Raw genomic sequence first — 18,389 nt, forward strand, 5'->3', positions numbered from 1 at the left:
AAAAGAAAACGCCCAATCCTGCCTGGAGCCCACCGCAATATTTCAGACAGGACCAGACCACTCGTTCAAAACAGAAGAAACGCAGGACTTATTTCCTTCAAAATGTTCATCTATTGGATGACTTCCGGAAAGAAAGCACCATATTGGGCCAAATTAACAATGTTTCCAGTGTAGTCAGTGAGCCCTGGATATTAAAAAAGCCTATCTATACCTATTAGTATAACTCTTTAAGCCCTTTGTGATGTCACAGGAGGCACTGCCAGTCTGTCGTTCCTCCCGTCCACTGAAACTGGCTCACGCTCATTTTGTTCTTTTCAGCAGGCGCTGCGAGACGTCATTGTTTTTACAGAAGACTGTAAATCTGCTGTTTTCTGAAGATCAATTTACTCAGTGCCTGATTATTACGATCATTTCTCGGTGTCTGTCAGTGCATTTGGTGCACACAGGGCTTCTTTGACACGCGATTCCTCTCGTCGGGGATTCGAGAGGCGGTGAAAAAAAACAACTCCGATCCGTTTCCCCATCCCGGCTCGGCTCTCTTGAGAGAATTATTCAGCAGAGCCTCCGTCTCCAGCCTTCTTCCTGCGCTCTCGCGTCACATTTGTCATCCGCCATCGCCCGAGATCACGGGGCGGCGCGGCCCCCCAGATCAATGCGCGTCAGAAAGTGCGGCGCACGCACACTTTCTTGGTTTCCTCTCATGTGTCAGAAAAGTGAAGGAATGTAACTAATGACTACAACAGCTGCCCGGGCACTTTAAAGTCACGCGTGTGTATAATCTGTCAAAACAGTTGGGAGGATCGTTCGTCTCGCCGCCGTTTGGGGACAGTTGAGGTCCACACTTCTGAAGACGAGGGACGTAATTGCTGTCTTTTTTTTTTGGGGGGGGGGGGGGGGGTGCGGCGAGAGGGGGGGGAGGGGGCGGGGGGTGATGGTGGTGTTTGAGGATTCAAGAAGCCCTGCATTGACAGAGCAGGACAGCTGCCTGTAAGTCACCGCAGCACCGCCGTGCCTCTCCCTCCGTCACCCTCCTGCTTGCCGCAACGGTAGCCTGTCCACAGGAAGCAGGAACAACTCGCTCCCAAGCAGCTGGTGGTTTGCCCTTTTTTTTCTGCCCCCCCCCCCTTTTAGCTGGGAGCCCACGTGCGCGCGTTGGATCGCGAATATGCGCGGAACAAACGACCCTTTTCAAAAATGCCACTGCTCCTCTTCGGCTGGACGGCCTAATGCAGGTGCGCCGCGGCCTAAACATTAGCGTCAGCTCGTATACGATGTCATTCATTCGGTTAAATCCAAGTATCCTTGTCGAGCGCGTAATGGCCTCTGTCAGTTAACCTAATTTGGCCCGCAAAAGTGCAGCGTTCACCCCGGGGGCTGGGGAGAACGCACGCCGCAACCGGAATTTCGATGCCTCCGCGCAAGAACGAGCTAATGTTGTTCCGAGATAATTGGGCCACCGCAGTGTATCGTATATTCATATTTTATCCGATGGACTTGGCAGCGGTTCACTTGGATCAGTCAGCCCAACCCCCCCCCCCCCCACCCCCCCGTCCTCCTCCTCCGAGGTGGGAGGAGTTATGAGCTCGTTGGTGGGAGGGCCGGAACATTTGGCAGCAGCTTCCTGCGCCATAGGTGTAGGAGGCAGACGTGCGCAGCCACGCGGCCGGCTGTAACAGACTGCTGACCTCCACCGCAGCACCTGCAGGGAGAGATTATTAAGTAACGAGTCCCTGGTGAGAACACCAGCCTCACTGCCAGAAGTTCTCCACAGGAGGCTGCCGCTGATTTGGGCGATACAGAGGGGGAAAAAATGGCATAAAATTACAGCACTTTTTCGTTGTTTTTTATTTTTTTAATTATTTTATCACTCCACAGCAATGATAATAAATATTTTATTATTTAGTGAGAATCTTTCATCAGGAGCCCACAGGCGGGTTAGAGATCTGTGCACTCGCTGCCTTCATCTTTCTTTCTTTCAGCGATGTGCCGCCGCCGCCGCCGCCGCCGCCTGTTATGTCATTGAACAAAAATCTCCCACAAAAGCTCCACATTATGTCACCCAAACAGAATACTGAGAAATGAGGAGCGTCCACCCTCACTTGTTCTGCTCGCTCCACTTATCGGAAAGTGCGGCCTGAAACACAGGCAGTTTTGGAAATGTGCCATTTATGATGTCACAAAGGGCAGCTTAGAAAGCCGGCAGATATGTCTGGCAAATTACTGGCAAAAGCCTCCAGGCTTTTTTGTTCCACTATTGGTTTTTGGCCCTACGGTTTTAGCAGTAAGCTAAAACTTGGCTGTAAACAGAGGGCTAAGTAGACTTTTTCTTTGACAGTTGATTGTCTGAAGCTGCTCTGCTGGAGTAAAATTAAATCTGAAAATGTGAATAATATGAATAATGTGGGACCTTTAAACCTGAACTGAAATGCTCAGTTTTTGTCAAACTTGTGAAAAAGCTTCGAACTCAAGGAGGTCAAGTGCAGTTTATCAGGAGTCAAAACTCCCTGATTCACCTGTGGCAATGGAGGTGTAAGTTTGTCTTTATTCCCGCTGTGCAGGTGGAGCAGGCGACTGGCTCTTATTGATGCGCTGCGTCTTTAAAGCCGTGTTTAAATACAGTAACATGACGTGGATATGTAGTTACACTTTTGGCCCGACCTTACCGGAGCTCAGTGCTGCAGCGTGGCACGGAGGGAAGAATTTACAGGTCAGCAGGACTCACAGCTGAGACTTTACGGTGAGATTTACACCCCCTGTGCCTTTTACAAGCGGCGGGGGCGGCGCTTTAACCCTTTGCCGTGCGCGCAGAAAATCCCCCTCGCCTTCTCTGCTCCCGTCCAACATTCAAATTAAGAAATAAAAAAAAATAAAAAACCCAACGAGCCGTGCTTTTGACATCTGTATCGCACCAGGAAGGCAACACGTTTGCCCAGTGCACAAGGCAATTAATCTTGACAATGTCAAGTGCATTGGGACGGAGGATGAAACAAAGATTTGACCTGATTGGCTGTGAAAAGGTCTCGCGTTCGGGCCCAGCTGGGGAAATGGGAGGGCCACGGAGGGCGGGAGGGTGGAAGGAAGGGAGGTCGGGGGGGGGGGGGCAGGAAGCATCGTGCACAGGACAAGGACAAATGCAAAGAGCTTTTGATTTATCTGTCTGACTCATGTCGTTTCCCCAGGATGAAGAAACATCTTTGGGGTGTCCTGAATAAACACACATTAGTCCCCCACTTAATTAAAAGGGGAACAAATACTGGGGGGTGAGGGGGGGGAGGACTTTGAAAAGGGCCAACCCGATCTGTGCACGCTCACCTGTAACAAGCCCGCTGTTCAACAAGGGCTAATGTAGGCCAAAACATCCTCCGAGCTTTCGCCAGGCCCGGCGCAGCAGCGTAGCCTGGCGCGTTGACTTCCTCTGGTGACGGAGCCGCAGGCAGGGCCGCTCGCCGAGCCCTCCGAGCGGCTGCCCCAGCTACCCCACCCCTGCCCCCAGAGCCGGTGCCCTCCTCGCCGACGTTCTCCGCTTCCGCGCCAGCCGGGTCAGCGGCGCGCTAATGCGGCGCCGCGTGTCAGAGCGGGTCGGCCGGAATGAATTCGCTGAGTTACGCGGGCGGACGGGAGGTGACGAGACCAGGTGACCGCTGGCCGGCCGACGCTGTTTGGCTTCGCCTTTTCAGACGTCTCTCATCTCGCTACCAAAACACGATCTCGATACGCAAGAAAACTCCGGCGGGCGCCCAAGGGCGAGCTGAGTTTTTTTTTGTTTTTTTTTTCCAGTCTTGAGAAGAAAATTTTTCCAATAACTCGCGGCGCAGGATCGCAGAGTGACGGTGGAGTGCGGCAGATGTTGTTGCCGTGTTGAGATCGATATTCTTTTACAGAGACCCAATTTCTCTATAACGCGCTAAAAGCTTGAACATTATCCAGCCACGAGCTATTACCGTACACGTATAAAAGGAATATCACAGTCTTTTTACAAAGCTTTTAGCCCCCTGTATGTTAACACAGCCCGATGTTTAATGGCAGGTATCAGTATGGGGCCTTTTCACGCAATACGCAATATTAGAGTTTTTTTTCCGAGATGGCAAAGACATTTTTTTTCTTCATTTTCTTCTATAAAGGGTAAATAAGGTTTCGTAAATACCTTACAGTTTTGAGAGACCGTCTTTCGTCTTCTTGGTCACCTTATCACCTGATGTTTCCTTACCTAAGAAAATGGAGAAAACTATTGAAAACAGAAAAGGTGAAAACAACAAGACGCATTATTGATGACTCATATGCCGCAACATTTAGCCACTTCTGACTTTAAAACACTGAGGCATGCGCGTTGCTTCAAGGTTTTCATCACAACGTGATGATTGCAACAACAAAAAAAAAAAGCAAAAGAAAACACTTTGGAAGGCCATGTTTCAGTGCAAATAAACACTCTTGCCCAAGTGCAGTCTTTCAACATGTAACCTTTTAGGTGGTGAGATTACTGCGTTTACACTCTGACCTCCGAGAAGTGAAGACGGAGGGTGAGAAGAGTACATTCCATCCCCTGAGCCGCCTCGGCCGAGCAATGCTAGCCAGTTGCAAGTTAACCCTGCGGGCCGACGGCGGCCCAGTTTGGGGGCTCGCCAGGTAGGCCGAGGCACGTCCGAAAGATAGCAGCTAGCAACAGTTATCGGCTAGCGCGCCGCCTCTAAAATGTATGCTCTCATACCTACTGCCATTCTGAAATCCCAAAGTGTAACACGTGAAGCGGAAGAGGAAAGGTGAAAAGCGGGGGGGGGGGGGGGGGGTGGAAGCCATGGCGACCGCACAAAACAAAATTGCCTGTAATCGTCGGGCACTTTGGGGTTGGACGGAAATTTTGAGAAATTGCTGCTTTTTTCCTTCCAAAACTGTGTGAAAATTGACGGTTTTGCTTTCAAACATCTCCGTATTGCCTGAGCTATTTTGTTTTTTTTGTTTTTTTTGGAGGGACGAGGACAGGAAGCATCTCCGGGCACAGGAGGGGAGGAGGGGAGGCAGCCGAGCCCTGCATGCATGCGGCAAAACACTGGAGCGCAGTAGCAGTAGCGGCGGCGGCGGCGGTGGGAGGCTGCATCGCTTGAGAGCAGCGCCGCTGCAGCCACATATTCCGATTCTTCACACTTTCATCCTGCCCCGCGACCGATTCAGATACATTCGTCTGCGTCCACTTTAATGGGCCCTGCCAGGGAGCGGCAGCGCGTTTAGGGCGGCTTGATATTATACAGATGGTAGCGCGGCATCGAGCGCGCGCGCGCGCGCAATTTGTTATGCACGGCGATGAGTGATGCGAAGCGTAAGACTTGCCGAGGGCTAGCTACCCAGTCGGCACGCCCGTGGAGTCTTTGCACAGCGTATTCTCCATGACCTCAAATATTTGGTTTGTAAAATGAAGCACGCTGGGTTTTATTGAAAGGATTTTTTTTTTTTTTTTTTTTTTAAATGTGTCCGCCTCGTTCTTTTCTCTCCTCGGCCGTGGATAACGCCTTGTAATGAAACACTGGCGCGTCTGTAAACGCGAGTGGCCCGGTAGCTGCAAAGCGGCAGAATAACGCCGGCCAAAAAGTCCAGATGAGACTGTGAAATTTCTCCAAGAGCCAAGACTAATAACAGCATCCATTAGGAGATGAGAACATTCGGCGAGGCCCAGCCGTGCCAGCCAAAAGGAGAGCCAGCAGGCGGGAGGGTGCGAGGGGAGGGGGGGGGGGAGTACGGCGTGAAGTGAAGGAACTGGGTTTGTGATTTAATATAGATTTATCGACTTTGCCGCATAAAAATGCAAATTCCGATCATATCTGCGGGCCTCTTTCCTCTCCTTAGGAGTTGTTAAAGTCAACGAGCTCTTAAAACTCACGGCCTCGGGTGCGGCCGCTGTAAAGACTTCTTCTTCTTCTTCTTCTTCTTCTTCTTCTTCTTCTCTCGCGCTCTCCCCCCTCCCCGCCGTCTGCAGCGCCTCCCGTGTGTTTTGCCTCCGCCTCGAGTGTTTGCACACAGAGCCGGGGCGATGCGTCCCCCGTCCCGGTTGCCAAAAAAACAAACAAAAAAAATGGCCCTGAAATGGTGATTTTATTTAATTTTTTTAACGCATTGATATGCTACATCCCTTGTCATGCCACCTGCGTCCCCCTTTTTTGTGTGTCGCGCGGCAGCCGAAGGGGAGGCGTGATGCGGTATGGAAATGATTGTCACTCTCACTCAAGCTCCACTGTGTTTTTTCTTTCCTTTGCCGTCTCCTCTGTGGAGATGCGTGCTCTTCATTGCAAAACCCTCTGCAGAAAGACAGAAAAAAAAAATATCCTTTATGGTATTCTGTGCCTAATTGCCAGGCTGCCTAATTAGTCATTGTACCCAACACGCACATACTTCCGTGTGCCGAGGACATCCATCCACTCGGATGGAGAGCGTACAGTCATCCCTGCTGACTCCGTCCCTTTCCGCCGCGCCCCCCTCCCCCCTGCGCAATGCGTTTGCCACGAAGCTAGTTTGCCATCTAGTGGCGGCGGTGCGAATCGCTCCCGCGGAGCCGCATATATATATATATATATATATATATATATATATATATATATATATATATATATATATATATATATATATATATATATATATATATACATATATATGTATATATATATATGTATATATATATATATATATATATATATATATATATATATATATATATATATATACATACATATATATATAGGATCCTCCAGAGCCGAGAGCCATAGGTGCAGCATTTGGCCGGCTCCGGTCTCCTGTGCGGCGTCAGCCGCCTCCTTTTCTAACATCCCGGGAATATTTAGATGGCTGTGAGTTAAAGGCAGCATTGTGTGCCACTCAGGAACGATTGGAGTGGGGTGGGGGGGGAGAAAGGGAAAGAAAAAAACCCGCTAAGCTGCATTTGAGTCCCTGCCAGGCAGCTGTCGGCTTTGCCGTTCTCTTCCTGCCCTGGCCGCTCCTCTTCACCCTCAGTAAACAACTGGAACAAATCCTATTTTATTGAGGCTCTTACCAAAGTGCAAAGGATCTCTGCAGCTCCAGTGCCCAGCAACCCCCCCGACTCCTCCTTCTGTGCTTGTGCTGCATCCTAAGATGGCATCCAAACAAGCAATGGTAGTCAGGAGTGTGTGTGTGCGTGTGTGTGTGTGTGTGTGTGGTGGTCGAGGGGAAAGTTGGATTTGCCTTCTCACTCTGCTTAATTGGATTCTTAATCAAAGCAGGTGAGGGCCCGCGCGGTTCGACCGCGTGTGTTTTTCTGACATTTGGAGCGAACCAGCGCGCAATCGATATTTACCTCGGGCGACGCTGACAGCTGACTTGACACCGTGAAAAGCAGGTTTTCGCTGCGAAATTCCTCTGGCGGCGGCGGCGGCGGCAGCAGCAGCAGCAGCAGCAGCTGCGGCGGCAGCCGAGGAGGTGGATGTGTGGAGCGTCTGTCCTCCTTTCTCAGCTGACGGGCGGCAAAGACGCCCAGAAGCAGCTGAGCGGTTTACACACTGGGCTCACCGGGGTGGGGGGGGGGGGGGGGAGACAGCACAAGAGCTTCCTCAGATTGTTCTAGTGAGATTGTTAGTTGTGTGTCCTGACGAAATCACACTGAATTGTTGTTGTTTTTTTGGGTTTTTTTGGAGGGCCGGGGGGTTAAAGTTATTGTAATGCCTCTTGAAGACGAGCCGCGTGCGTTTTATTTGTTCCCACTTACTTGCATGTTAAACCATAGAACTGGTGTTGTGAAGCTCGATTACAAGCGTTTTTACTGGCCTCCTCATTATGGTTCGCGGTGCAAACATTTGGAATGAAAAATTAGCAAGTTCCTTCAGGGGGTGGATAAAGGATGACATTTCAGAATTAATTGCCGAATAAATTAGCTTGTGACAGTGGCGCCAATTATCGCCCGTATCTCAATCGCCGTTTTTTTTTTTTTTTTTTTCGTTTTTTTTTTTTTTGCTCTTAGTTGTGTGGATGTCTGAGGGGCTGCAGATGCATCCTGGTGCGGGTTGGTCCCTCTTTCACACAACACGACAAACATCTCCATCCCCCCCCCCCCATGGGAATGAGCTGAGACCGGCGGCGGCCCAGATGCTGAACGCTCTCCCCCTCTCTCCAAAATATCTCCACGCTTTTCACGGTTGCTTCATTAATAATTAATCTCTCAAAGGTAAAAGTGAATCGAGTCCCAGCGAGTCGGGGATGAACTCCTTGAATTGCTTCCCCCGTCCAATTAACAAACCAAATCTCAAAGAGTGCTTAATTAATACAGCAGTTGACAAAGGGACAGAGTTGACACAGGGGCCCGTATTACAGAAACTTTGATCTAAAGTCTTAAGCCCAGATAAGAGGATGCAGAGATTGGATTTTTCACACTTTGCTTTTTTTTTTTTTTTTCTTTTTTTTGCAGAAGCAAATCTTTGCTAATTTTTAGATCTTATCCCAGGTTGTGAAATCCCAGGCAGTTAATCCCAAAACTGCTAATAGACATAAATGTTTGTTACCTAGCAACCAGCACTGCTAGTCCTGCCTTCCCTCATGAAGCAACCAGGAAAATATCACAACAAGGGGGGGGCGAAAAAACATACAGGCAGCAGCCTCTCCGTCACTTCCGAGGAATTGTTACAGGAAAAGATGCTTTCAATGATGCAGTCTTGTGTCTTCTTTTTTTTTTTTTTTTATAAAACATCCTTCCTAGTTCCCAAGACTTGAACTATATTGTATATTTACAAAAATACAGATAATTCTACTTGGCTAAATATAACTGTGTGATCTAAGTTGGATGGATCAACAGGTCAGCTGAAGGTCATCACACCTTGATGATGCTCAGTACAGCTGCGCAACCCTATAGACTGGCCGTTCTATAGACAATGCAGAGGCCGAGTTGACAATGATAAAAGAGAAATATACACAGACAAATAACAGAGAGTGGGGTTGGTTTATTTAAACAGTTGACCTTTTAACATGGATGTTGTGACATGAAATGCAAAACAACCAGTCACATGACAACACCACAGCCGAAAAGTAATTTGAGTGTCTCAACGTAGTGATTGATAAATATATCCATAATTTTGCCAATAACGTTTTTATCTGTTTGTTATTAGAATTTTATCACAATTGAATGATCGTGATTAAGACACTGTTAGATTAATTAGATTAGATTAATTGAAGTATTGATTGACTGACTGACTGACTGACTGACTGACTGTTTGATCTATAGATTGATATTTATAGATTCCATCGCCGCATGTTCTTTTTTTTCTTTTAATTCCTAAATGGCGCGGAGAAATGAGATGACTTCATCATCCTCACAGTTGTGCCTGCTAAGCAAACACAGCTGCTCCTCATCAGCTTAATACTGCGGTCCAGCCAAATGCGCTTTAGACAAAAGGCTCAGATGGCCGACGTGCGCGTCCCCTGCAGGGAGACGGGCCCTCATCTCAGCCAGAGAGAGTGGGAGTGGCATGTGAGGATTGCAGTTATGAAAAGGTCATCTCTCCCATGAGCGACATAACGTCTCGCGCCGAGTTGGCTGAAGGAAGTCGCACGGTGCCCCTCCAGGACTTTCAGGCTGCGCCAACACACAGGCAGTTGGTGGAAGAAGGGAAGAACAACGGTGCTGACGGCCGGGCCAGTCAATTATTTGGATTCAGCTGGAAGAGAGTGCTAAGTTGTTGCCTTGTCGTCGCAGGAAACTTTTCTCACACTTTGGCCAAAATATTTTCCGATGCTGCAGGCGGTATTTGGATGGTTTATCGCCCTATTTCTTGCAGAAGTGCACCTGCGAGTTCCCACACGGCATTCAGACGTGACATTGCGATGTCGTAAGAGATTTCAGCATCAGATTTCTCAGCTCAGGAAACAAGAAACCTCACAATGAAAAACGATGTGACGGCAAGAGTCGTGGCTCCAGTTGATGATGTTCTACAGGCTCAGGTCACTTTTATTTGAAGCTGTGAAGGCAGATTTAATTGGTGCACAGGCAGCGTTGACACTTTTATGTACATCACATACAGCATGAACACGTGAATTTCAATCAGACTGCTGAAATGTATGTCACTGAATAACGTTCTTGTTACAATGGGGGTTTAGAAGGCTGTAATTTGATTTTGGTGGTAATACCACATGTAACCACTGGGGGAGAATGGCAGCAATATGAGCACTCCTAACTAGGGCTGGGTACCAAACTTCGATACATTTGTAGCTCCGATTGTATCGACTCTAAAGTCGCTGGCGATTGACTTTCACATGATAGAGGCGTAAACCAAAGATGCCCTCAAACCTTTGTTTGCATCGGAGTGAAAACTATTGTCTTAATGAAGTGTGGCTCCACTTCGTTAAGGTTAGTTTAAAGAAAATAATAATAAAGCAAAATGCAGCATTCATGCCGAAGATGTAGCGGCAAAGGACGGGAAGACAACAAACCAGATTTGGAGCAAATCCTGAATTGAATCAGCCGTTAAAATGGGTTCAAGTTTTTGGATGTGATTCCAATCTATTTTTGGTTTTAAAACATCCGGCATCAGAAAAAAAAAGGTATTCCTCTTGAACCGGTATCAAAATTGGCTTGGTATCAGAAACATTCTAATGATAGCGAGCCCTACACTTAACTGATGATAAATCCTGCTCCTCCCGCACGCGAGTCTGCTCGCTCTGCCCCAGAATCCTCTCCCACGTCTTTCGCCACGCCGCTGGATGAACGCTTCAAAAATAAATCTAAATGACTTGAATGCAACTCTGCAGGAAAAGGAGGCGAGCTCAGTGCTAAGACCTGAGCCAAAGCCCTTTTATTCATAGCTCCCTTATCTTTCCTGCAGAGATTCAAATTAGCACAGCGCAAAGGATAAGAGATCAAATGTCAGGAGGGGGGGGGGGGGGGGAGGGTGTGTGTGTGTGTGTGTGTGGGGGGGGGGGGGGGGGGTGTTACATCGAGTTGATTTACCTGCTAACGATTATCTCTGCGTGTAGGACGGGGCGAGGGGGAAGAGGGGGAAGAGGAGGAAGGGGGGGGGGGGGAATCATCCATCACGTTGTCGCCGTAAGCTGTGTGTCAGGTGCGAGTCGCCACCTGTGGTGTTGGTTTCTGAAGGCTCATGCAGCTTATCGACTGACCCCTCTTGACAAGGGCGTTTGTCAGGTGGATTACCGCAGCTTTCTGATGGTATATCTGCTTTATTGCTTAAAAAAAAAGAAAAAGAAACGCGACGTGCATTTCGGCCGACGCGTGGCGGCCCGTCGGACGCGGAGAGTCCAGTCTCAGCCCAGAATGTGTTGACATTTGGGATAAGGATTATAGAGTGATCATAAACGACGGCTCACTGCTGCTGCTGCTGCTGCTGCTTCTTCTTGACTTTGCCTGTAGGTTCGAGGCAGGCTGCACTGAGCCTGGTTGCACGTCTAGCTTTGAGACTAAAAGCGACGCACGCTGACGGTTCCCTCTTTTCCAATTTCCCCACCCACCTTCTCCCATCGTTCCCTCCCCTCAAGTCCCTCCATTCCTCTTTGTCTCCCTCCACCACCCCCCCTCCTTTAATCTACTGCAGCGACCTAAAGCGGGGCTCCATACTGCAGCACTCAAATAATAATCGAGCGCTAAGATGTTGTCAAATTCATAGGACGGCGAGGCGTCGCTTAGCAACAGGGACAGCCGGGTGATCCGACAGGAACTGGAAGTCGGCGGAAGGGAAGGAGCGGCTTGAGTGACAGGAGACGAAGTGGGAGAGTGAAGAGGAGGTGACAGGGGAAACAGAAGGGCTGAGACTGGAGTAATAGGATGGTGACATTATGCAGAGAGGACGAGGAATAAGCGAGCGCAACCAAAGGTGTGCGGAGACGGCGGCTTGTAAGATCGAAGGAACTTTGGCCAGAAACTCTCAATCGTATCTACGAACACATACGTAGACAAAGAGTTTACAATCCTTTTTTGTTCTATGATCCAATAATAACAGATTGAATTGGAGTATGAAGGCGTACGGAAAATTTGAGCATAGTTTTGAAAGAGCTGGATTATTAAATGATATGCGCACCATTGACTTCATGAGGCTTGTTGCAGTTTTGACTCAGTGTACACAAATGAAAACGAGCTCAAACTTGGCAGTGCATAGTGCAATACTGCACCGCTCAATAAGGTAGATTCAACCAGAAACAACCCGGCGAAAACAGGACACAAAGAGCTGAAGATTTGCTCCGCTTCGCTGCCACGCGGACGTTTTTTTTTTTTACAAAGAGGTCGGGCATTTGAGAATCTGCCATCTCACCTGTTGGTTCTACGAAACCAGATAAGTCATTTTCCCTATTATTAAATGTCTGTGCGGTGGAGGCAGCTATCACACGGCTCGCAGACGGCAAAAGGTCAGTCCACAAAATACCAATTTCCCGTCCAATCCCAAGGCGTTACTTAAGTCGGCGCCGTCCTCCGGGCGAAAGGTGTTCGCCGTCCACGCCGTGTCGGGTTACAACATACTCTGTGACAAATGATAAAGTCGATAAAATTGCATTTACACAGAAGCGAACTTAAAGCCCGGCGTTAACGCTTCACACATTTGTCCGTCATCGGGTCCGAAAGCCAGAGCGGGCAGTTCCTCGCGTGTCACTGGCAGGTGGTTAAAGTTTGGAGAGTCGACCGAGTGCAAACAGGGATGACGGCTTTGCTCCGGACAAATGATTTTGTGTCAGCGTGCAGTGATTTTTGTCCGGAGCAGTCTGCTAAGTGACGGCGGGGGGAAAAAAGAAAAAGAAGAAAACACAAGGTCACGCTGGTTTTTAACACATGCTTTTTGCTTTTACTGGGAAAATGAACTCTTGGTGTCCCAGGCAAATAAATGACTAAAAGTGATACAAATGAAATATTTGAGCTATGCTCGGTGTTCTCTTTCTCTCAGGCACCAAAAAAAACCCGAAAAACTTTAATCACTGTCAATAAAATTGAAACACTGAAACGTTGGTCTACAGAAAACCGAGCATTGTTGTTTACACATATAAGCATATAAGCAGTGCAGTCATTTCTATTATGGCACTGCCGTCCAAACACATGACAGCAGCACCTGTATTGAAATGTGTTTTCACGAAGGCTCCAATCCATAATTTAAAAGCGAGTAGAACGTGTAAATTACACTCTCCAAGACAAATACATTGAAAAGTAACATTAGCGTGTTGTTATTGGTTGCATAAATTGCCCCTCGCTGCGCCGCTTTGCTCCAGCCCTGTGTTTAACCGCACTCTGACTCCATATTAATAGAAGCCGAGCCGCAGCCCGCCGCCCTATGCCTTGTTGCGCTAATTCGTATGTGGACATAACATTTGCATGCAATTTGGCACTTAGAGACATTTAATGGCAGATGTGGAGAAATAATTTCTGAAGAGCTGCATAATTTATGACCTACTTGGCATAATGGCGTATGAAATATTCATTAGCCAAATTACTTATTTGCGTAATCTGCTTTTGTTGCTCATCAAGAAAGGGCAGCGGCAGAGCTTGAGGGGAGAACAAACAGAATGGTCTGCTTTTGCAGCCGTAATGATTTGGAGTGGGCCTGTGCTTTTTCTGTGAAAGTGCACTAATAAGAGCATCACCAATTTAGTTTGTGAGTCACAGGCTGCACAATACATTTGGCTACAACGCTGTAGCCCAACGACTTTCCCTTCTTTCTTTTTTTTTCTACTGGGAAATCGTACTTATCCATCTCACCAGCGTCAAACAAACACTGTTTTTAACTGGCTTTAAAATTGCACTGAATTCCAAAACCAATCTACTCCCATTTAGTTGTCATTAAAGTGGGAAGCAGCTGCTGCTAGCTGCACCCTAAAGGGATCCTATTATGAATGACTTGTTGACCTATTATGATACTACTGGCATGCAAATTAAAACACCAAGCACGAAAAATGACAACTTGCGCTTTTCAACGTTGGCTGTTTTTTCTGAGTTTTACTGCTCTGAAATGAGCTGTAGCTAGCGCTAGCTGTGAGCAGCTAGCCTGTTGCAAAGGAGTTGGCTGGTTCAAATGCATGAGAGAAACAGTTTTGTAAGGCCTGTACAGCTTTTTGACCGAAACATTTAAAGGATAAGGGTTTTATATGCGGAGATTTTGAAGAAGAAACAGCGACATCAAGTGGTTAGATTTCAGATTGCAGCATCTTTCACTCTCTCTCCCCTGAGCACTCAAACCTGTATAGCTCATCCACTTTCTTCCTCGTGTTTATTTGAAGACCCAAGCTGTCACCCCAATTACAAAACACGCTGTCAGGCGGGCTGAATTGTCCACATTGGGCTTCCTTAAAAATATGGCGGTGCAAGATGGCAGCTCACTGGGAGCAAGACCCTTGCTATTTTTATATTCTTATACATAAATAAGAACCATTTTATGGGTAAGAAAACCAAATTACTTTTATTGTTCTGCGAGTATACACTTCTATTAATGTATTTATGATCAGTATTTTAAGCTTTTAACCAATATAAAAGTAATGAATGTTACACACTGGACCTTCAAATCTGGAAGGGGCCATAACAGGGCCCTTTTTAAAAGAAGAGAGAGAGGACATGATAGATGGTAGATGACAGAAAGATACTGAAACTCACATAAAAGCAATTGCTAGCATAGCTACCGCTTGAGTTTTGCTCATGTTGCACAAGGCAGTCACATTGCTAATGTCGCTAATAGCCTCACTAATTGCCACTTAATACCAATAGCGAGCCTCAAGTAGTTTGTAACTGGCCTAAACGATGTAAAACATTTTGATTGGTCACCTCAAATGCGGTCACACAGTCATCGGAGCCTAATGTGATCCACATAAAGACCTCTAACGTTCATAGACTCCGCTGCTGCCTCTGCTCCAGCAGTAACACATAGCAACCCCGCTCATCTCCGCTCACCATCAAGCGCGCGTCGCATCAAGGCTAACATTAGCAGAGGATGAAAAGACGCTGGCCAAGGTTGCGTTGGCACATCAAACGGCAGCTCTCATCTCCCCTGAGCGGAACCTGCGCCAGTCCCACTGTGCCGCTATTAAGGTTAATAATTCTACACTTTGGCCTGTCATGTTTTTTATCGTTCTATAATCTGCGCACCTCAAAGAGATCAACATAGAAAGCAAACATATGCGCGAGTGCACATGCAAACAGATGATGAAATGCGAGGTCTGAGTCTCTCAGTGAAGTTTTTTTTTCTCCCAGGCAAATGCACATGCCAAATGGCGACCCAGTTTACTAAAGTGTGCGTGTGCGTGTGTGTGTGTGCGAACACGTGGAGTGTCAGAGGGAAGAATCGGGGGGGCGGCGCTTTGAGATTCTCCGCTTCTGTCTTTTTTTTTTTTTTTTTTTTTTTATTTCCAGCCGCAGATCTGCATCGCCGCTCAACCCGACGTTAAAGGCAGTGCGCGTGCGCGAGCGCGTGCACGTGCGCCGACACAGACAGCAGAGCAAAAGAAAAGAAAAGGGCCCGGCGCGGCAACTGCGTCGGATGATGAAACTCCTATTAAGGCGAGCGGTAATCATATTTAGCACTTAAGATATCTGCTTTGTCTCACGCCCCGGCAGTTGATTAGAGCTGCCGTACAGTGAATTGATATTGGCCAGAGTATTAAAATCTCATAATTGAGTTGATTCTGCACCCGCTTCGCGCCCGCGAGGAGCGGGCTAATTCCAAGGCGCTCCTTGTAAGGCGCCGCCAGTGATGTTCTGCCAGTTTATGGGACAGCCGTGATGGAGTTTCATCCTCTTTCCTGGCACGGGCGCGCACGAGCCCTCTTTGCTGCGAATTATAGCAACTTTGGTCCGCTTCGGATGGCGTTACAGCTCATTAAGATGTCAGCTTTTCAAGATTCCTGCTCTTTTTTTTTTTCTTTCCGCCGCGTGTCAGTAAATTGAACATCAAAATATTTGTTTCCTTGTGACCTGGTTTTGCGGCGTCGTCGGACAGATCTGGGGGGTGGAAGGTTTTCGGGGTGGCAACTGACCTGTTTGTTTTGCTGTTTTATTTTTCTGCTCCCGGGGTTGATTAATGCGCCGGGGGAATGGCACAGCTGGAGGAGAGGCGGTAAACCAGGGGGAGAGAACAAAGAGCAGCGGGCCACACGGGGTGCAGCAATTAAGCTGTTTTCTTCTTGTTAATTAAAAGCAAATTAGAGACGCTGACAGCAGAGGCTGTCGGGCCTTAATTGCAGGCAGAAAGTGTGCCCAGCCAGCAGCCACACCTGTCGGTCTGTCTTCTCCACTCATGCTGGTTCTTTTCTTGTCTGTTTGTGTGTGTGTGTGTGTGTGTGTGTGTGTGTGTGTGTGTGTGTGTGTGTGTGTGTGTGTGTGTGTGTGGGTGCAGGGACGGAGAGGAAAGGCCGGCGAACCAGGACCCAAAGGCCCGGCTGTAAGTGAACGACACCAGAACGACACGCACACACACACACGCACACGCACACGCACACGTGTCCTACGCAAATGTTTTCATCTCTCCGCTATCGATTCAAAGCGAAAGGGATGAAATCCAAAGCCCTCGTTTCAATGTCTGATTGCAAACTAAACCCGATGACGAGCACCAACGGCTGAACTGAGACGCCGTCATCTTGCCATTATTTACTTTCTTACCCGAGACCCTTTGTGTCGTCGAGAATCAATTTGACAAGAAATGAAATTCATTTTCACCAAAAGGCCAAAATCGTCGCTTTTGCTTTGCTTTCTTTCTTTTTTTGTTTTTTTTTTTTGTTCGCCCGGCTGTAATTGGTCCCATTACCCAAAGTTACGGCACTTGTATTTATAAAAGCATAGCCAAGCAAAGCGTGGATTCGGACGCGGGCTGAAAAAAACCCCCAAAGGAACGGCTGCGGCCGCATCGATCTCCCTAAACGTCTCCGTCTGTCTGAGGACCCCTGCTGACCGCCGCCAGCAAGCCGTGTTATTAGCCACAAAACCACGAGTGTGTATGTGTCTGTGTGTGTGTGTGTGTGTGTGTGTGTGTGTGTGTGTGTGTGTGTTCTGGTATCCCTTAAGAAAGTCTGTATCGATGAGTGGAAGGAGTCCGTCTGAAGGTCCATTGACTCAATGAGTTATGGCGTTTTCCTCGGGGCGTCCGAGTCAATCACACACACTGTTTTGTGCGCCTGGCTTAGTGACCCAGACGCTGAAAGGGGGCGCCGACGATGCCGCGATGCGTTCAAGGAGTGCAGCTCGTCAGACGCTCCGCCGCCTCCATGTCAGCGACAGACAGGACCGTCTAGGGCGGCAACTGTAGCTCAGATGCTTCGGGTGTCCAATTATTTTCATGCCCTGCTGCCCCGGTCTGCACGTCGGCTTTGTCTTATTCCATTTCACTTTTTTATTTTATTATTTTATTATTATTTTTTGAAAGACGGCTCCCCCTCGCTGCTGTCACTGTTAAGCACAATAGCTTCAATTATCTTTAGCATAATGGAGTTGCTCACTGTTAAACCTCTCCCGGATGACTCACAGAGGCTGACTTTTTAATAACTCGTAAATTTTGCAGGACACGGAGTTACGGGGCGGGATTAAAGACGGCGCGGGGGTTGGAAGGTGTGACATTTCTAAATGGCAGCGTGCCGATGATGACACCCCTCAGCCGGCTTCACCTGCTTTTTTTCCGACGGTACTGGCATTTTACGAGTCGCCTGTTTTCGCCAAGGCGGATCTTTCGGAGAGAAGGCGGGGAGGCAGAAATCGACAATTCAGGACGCGTGGTCTGGTACGTCGCTTCCTCTTGTCCAGGGGGCTGGAGAGGGGCGTTCCTCAAGAGTCAAATTGGTTTCGTTTGACAGCTGCAAAAGGCCCGCAGCAGGAGAGTCGCGGGACAATAATCAGCAGAGGGCTCCGGGATGTACGGTGCGTCACTACGCTGAATGAATGAATGAATTTGCCAGTTTGAATAAAAGAGGGGGAGGGGGGGGGGGGGCAGAAGCTGTGGGTGGTTTATTTGTTATGATGAGACACGTCGTCTTCGTGCCACAATCCCATCATCGTCTCCATGTGCGAGGAGACTTAGCCGCTCGCACTCTCCCTCCGGGAAAACCTGAAGGAGCAGGCGTCGCCCACCGCGTCCGCGATTCCGGAAAAAAAACACCGCCTGCAGGCGGCATTTAATGCTGATAAACCAGGCCCGGCCCGAGCCGACGGCAGAGGTAAACCATCAAGGTCGCGGCAGCACACACGATTCATCAATCCGCTGTCTTTTTTCTTGTGTTTCCGAGCTATGATTTCCCCCCCAGACCCCCCAGCGGAGTGCGTTAGAAGCCGTCCAGGAAAATTGTATGGATTTCCAGTAAACATCGTATTTAGTTAGCCCTCTGTTTACGGCAGTAAACCAGCTGTTTACAACTAAAGCAGCCAATATTGAATTTTAAATTCCTCGTAATATCACAGTGCTTATCTCCGAGTGTGCATA

At 48.2% G+C, this 18,389-nt stretch overlaps 1 protein-coding gene across 1 annotated transcript in view; it reads left to right on the forward strand.

The window, feature by feature from the left end:
• The window catches only part of LOC142883506 (uncharacterized), a 108,146-nt gene that overhangs the window by 41,310 nt on the left and 48,447 nt on the right, over positions 1-18,389 (forward strand). The window contains exon 17 of the mRNA XM_076018422.1: positions 16,320-16,364. Coding sequence (XP_075874537.1) covers positions 16,320-16,364 — 45 coding nt within the window. The remainder of the gene's footprint in view (positions 1-16,319; positions 16,365-18,389) is intronic.

The sequence above is a fragment of the Nelusetta ayraudi genome, unplaced genomic scaffold (genome assembly GCF_046127955.1).
Source record: "Nelusetta ayraudi isolate G7.1 ecotype Tasmania unplaced genomic scaffold, CSIRO-AGI_Nayr_v1 ptg000008l, whole genome shotgun sequence".
NCBI classification, from domain to species: domain Eukaryota; kingdom Metazoa; phylum Chordata; class Actinopteri; order Tetraodontiformes; family Monacanthidae; genus Nelusetta; species Nelusetta ayraudi.